The sequence below is a fragment of the Centruroides sculpturatus genome, unplaced genomic scaffold (genome assembly GCF_000671375.1).
Source record: "Centruroides sculpturatus isolate CEXI.00-Female unplaced genomic scaffold, Cexi_2.0 scaffold214, whole genome shotgun sequence".
NCBI classification, from domain to species: Eukaryota; Metazoa; Arthropoda; class Arachnida; order Scorpiones; family Buthidae; genus Centruroides; species Centruroides sculpturatus.
This window is the reverse complement of record NW_019384569.1, coordinates 659,559-661,610: the sequence shown is the minus strand read 5'-3', so window position 1 is coordinate 661,610 and position 2,052 is coordinate 659,559. Positions and strand designations below refer to the sequence as shown.

The window sequence follows — 2,052 nt, the reverse complement described above, 5'->3', positions numbered from 1 at the left end:
ATATTTTAACGGATTTTTAAACTCCTGTCAACTACAGTAGATCCCCCTATAAGACGGGTTCCTATAATTACGATTCCTATAAGACGGCGAAAAAATTGTGGCGGTATCCATAAACAACGGTAAAAAACTATAATTACGTAAAACGTCATCGGGCATCCTAACTACTTTCCGCCGTCTAGCGCCACGCTACGGACAGTTTAGGCGGGTAAATTGAGTTTAGTATCGTCTGTACATATAATTATATATAAATTAGGGTGAAGTTTATTAAAGATTACAATGAAGCATATATGTGCAACTTGTCATAAGAGCTATTCTCATAAATACTATTTCAACGTACATCTTAGAACTCATACAGGAGAAAAGCCATACGAGTGTTCAACCTGCCAAAAGAGCTTTCATTGTAAAAAACACTTGGACGAACATGTTATCATTCATACTGGAGAAAAGTCACACATATGCGAAAATTGTGATAAGAGTTTTTCTTCTAAACGTGGCTTAAATTTGCATCTTAGAGTTCACACGGGAGAAAAACCATACCAGTGTGATATATGTGACGTAAGATTCAGGTATAGCAGCAATTTACGAAGACACGAGACGACACATTCAACTATAAAACCTTTTGCCTGTTCTATGTGCAATTATCGCTGCAAGTCAAAGTATGCTTTGAAGAAACATTCTGCTTCCCATAGTAAAAAGCAGTTGTTTTCATCTGATAAATGTAACAATCAGTTTTATTCTGAACCAGAATTCAATGCTCATAAAAAAACACATACTGATCAGATCTCATTTATTTGTGGTATGTGTCAACAAGTATTTTCTGAGAACAATTCTTTAGACAAACAGAAGAGAATTCAGCTGCCAGTGGAAAATGCGCCTTATCAATGCAATCAATGCGGATTAACATATTCTGAGAGAGTTGATCTGGAAGTCCATAATCTGATACATTCTATTAATGAGTTACATAATTACGACTACATAAACTATGAGATAGATGATACTGATATTACAGATTTTTAAAATTTTAAATTAAACGTTAGACTATTTGTAAGTAATAAACATTATCGCATTTTAATTTAGACACGTAATAAAATTAATAAGACAATGAAAAGCGCTCGTTGAATTAAATTGCGCCTACATCCAGAAGTAATAAAACAAAAATTGACACTCGCCTTACTATTTTCACTTTGTGCTAATACTTACCACACTCAGATTAGTATATTTTCTATAATCTCTTTTCTTCCAGTGTCAAGTACTGGATAATTAACTTTCATTATTGGCGTGATTGCTCAAGCTTTCTTACACGCTAAGCCAGATTTCTAGGTGGGCTTTCTAGGAACTTATCCAATACCCGCCACAAGAAATGCATGTACAAAATGAAGTTACAGTGGCCCTACGTAAATAAATATAACCCTGTTTTGACGTGTTCGAAAAGAACAAGAAAATGTGTAAAAGACTCTTATTGTTGAAATTACTATATACAAAACACAACACTTATTTAACTCATATCAGAAGATTTCTTTGAAGAAGTTGTATGCCATCCAATACAGTTGCAGCAGTTTCAATGTCAAGTTCAACTCGATCTTTCAATGTTTATTTTCGGAAAGACGGTGATTGTATATGATAAGTTATCTGTACTCGTACGCATAATGAAGTATGTTGGCAGATTTTTTTTGATTTTTATTTTCGGCTCCTTGCTACTTTTCGGGCTTAGGACCAGAAAGTGATACAAAAGCTTTTGTCCACTTCTATAATAGTTTTCTGCCTGTTCATAGTTCTACCAGTAAACTGGCATTAAATGAAATGATTTAGGCGATTTTTTTTAGATATATGACATCTGTATAACAATACAAAAAAAATTTTCTGCGTATCTTCCTTTGGAGTTCCTTTGGAATTTGGAATCACACTTCCAGGGTCAACTGCCATGGAGGGATGCCTCTACGGAGGACTTGCAAGAAAAAGTGTCCCTATTTAGATGATTGACACAATAACAAAAACGCCACGTGGCCAGCCTATGAGGAGAAAACTATTGCTGTTTGTATAAATATATAATAA

The 2,052-nt window shown here is 34.4% G+C and overlaps 1 protein-coding gene across 1 annotated transcript; it reads left to right on the top strand.

Moving 5' to 3' along the window:
- Positions 1-263: 263 nt before the first annotated feature.
- Positions 264-1,773, top strand: LOC111624143 (oocyte zinc finger protein XlCOF15-like). Its single transcript, XM_023366936.1, has one exon. The coding sequence runs from the start codon at positions 277-279 to the stop codon at positions 1,015-1,017; it is 741 nt and encodes a 246-aa protein (XP_023222704.1). The 5' UTR covers positions 264-276; the 3' UTR covers positions 1,018-1,773.
- The last annotated feature ends 279 nt before the right edge of the window (positions 1,774-2,052 follow it).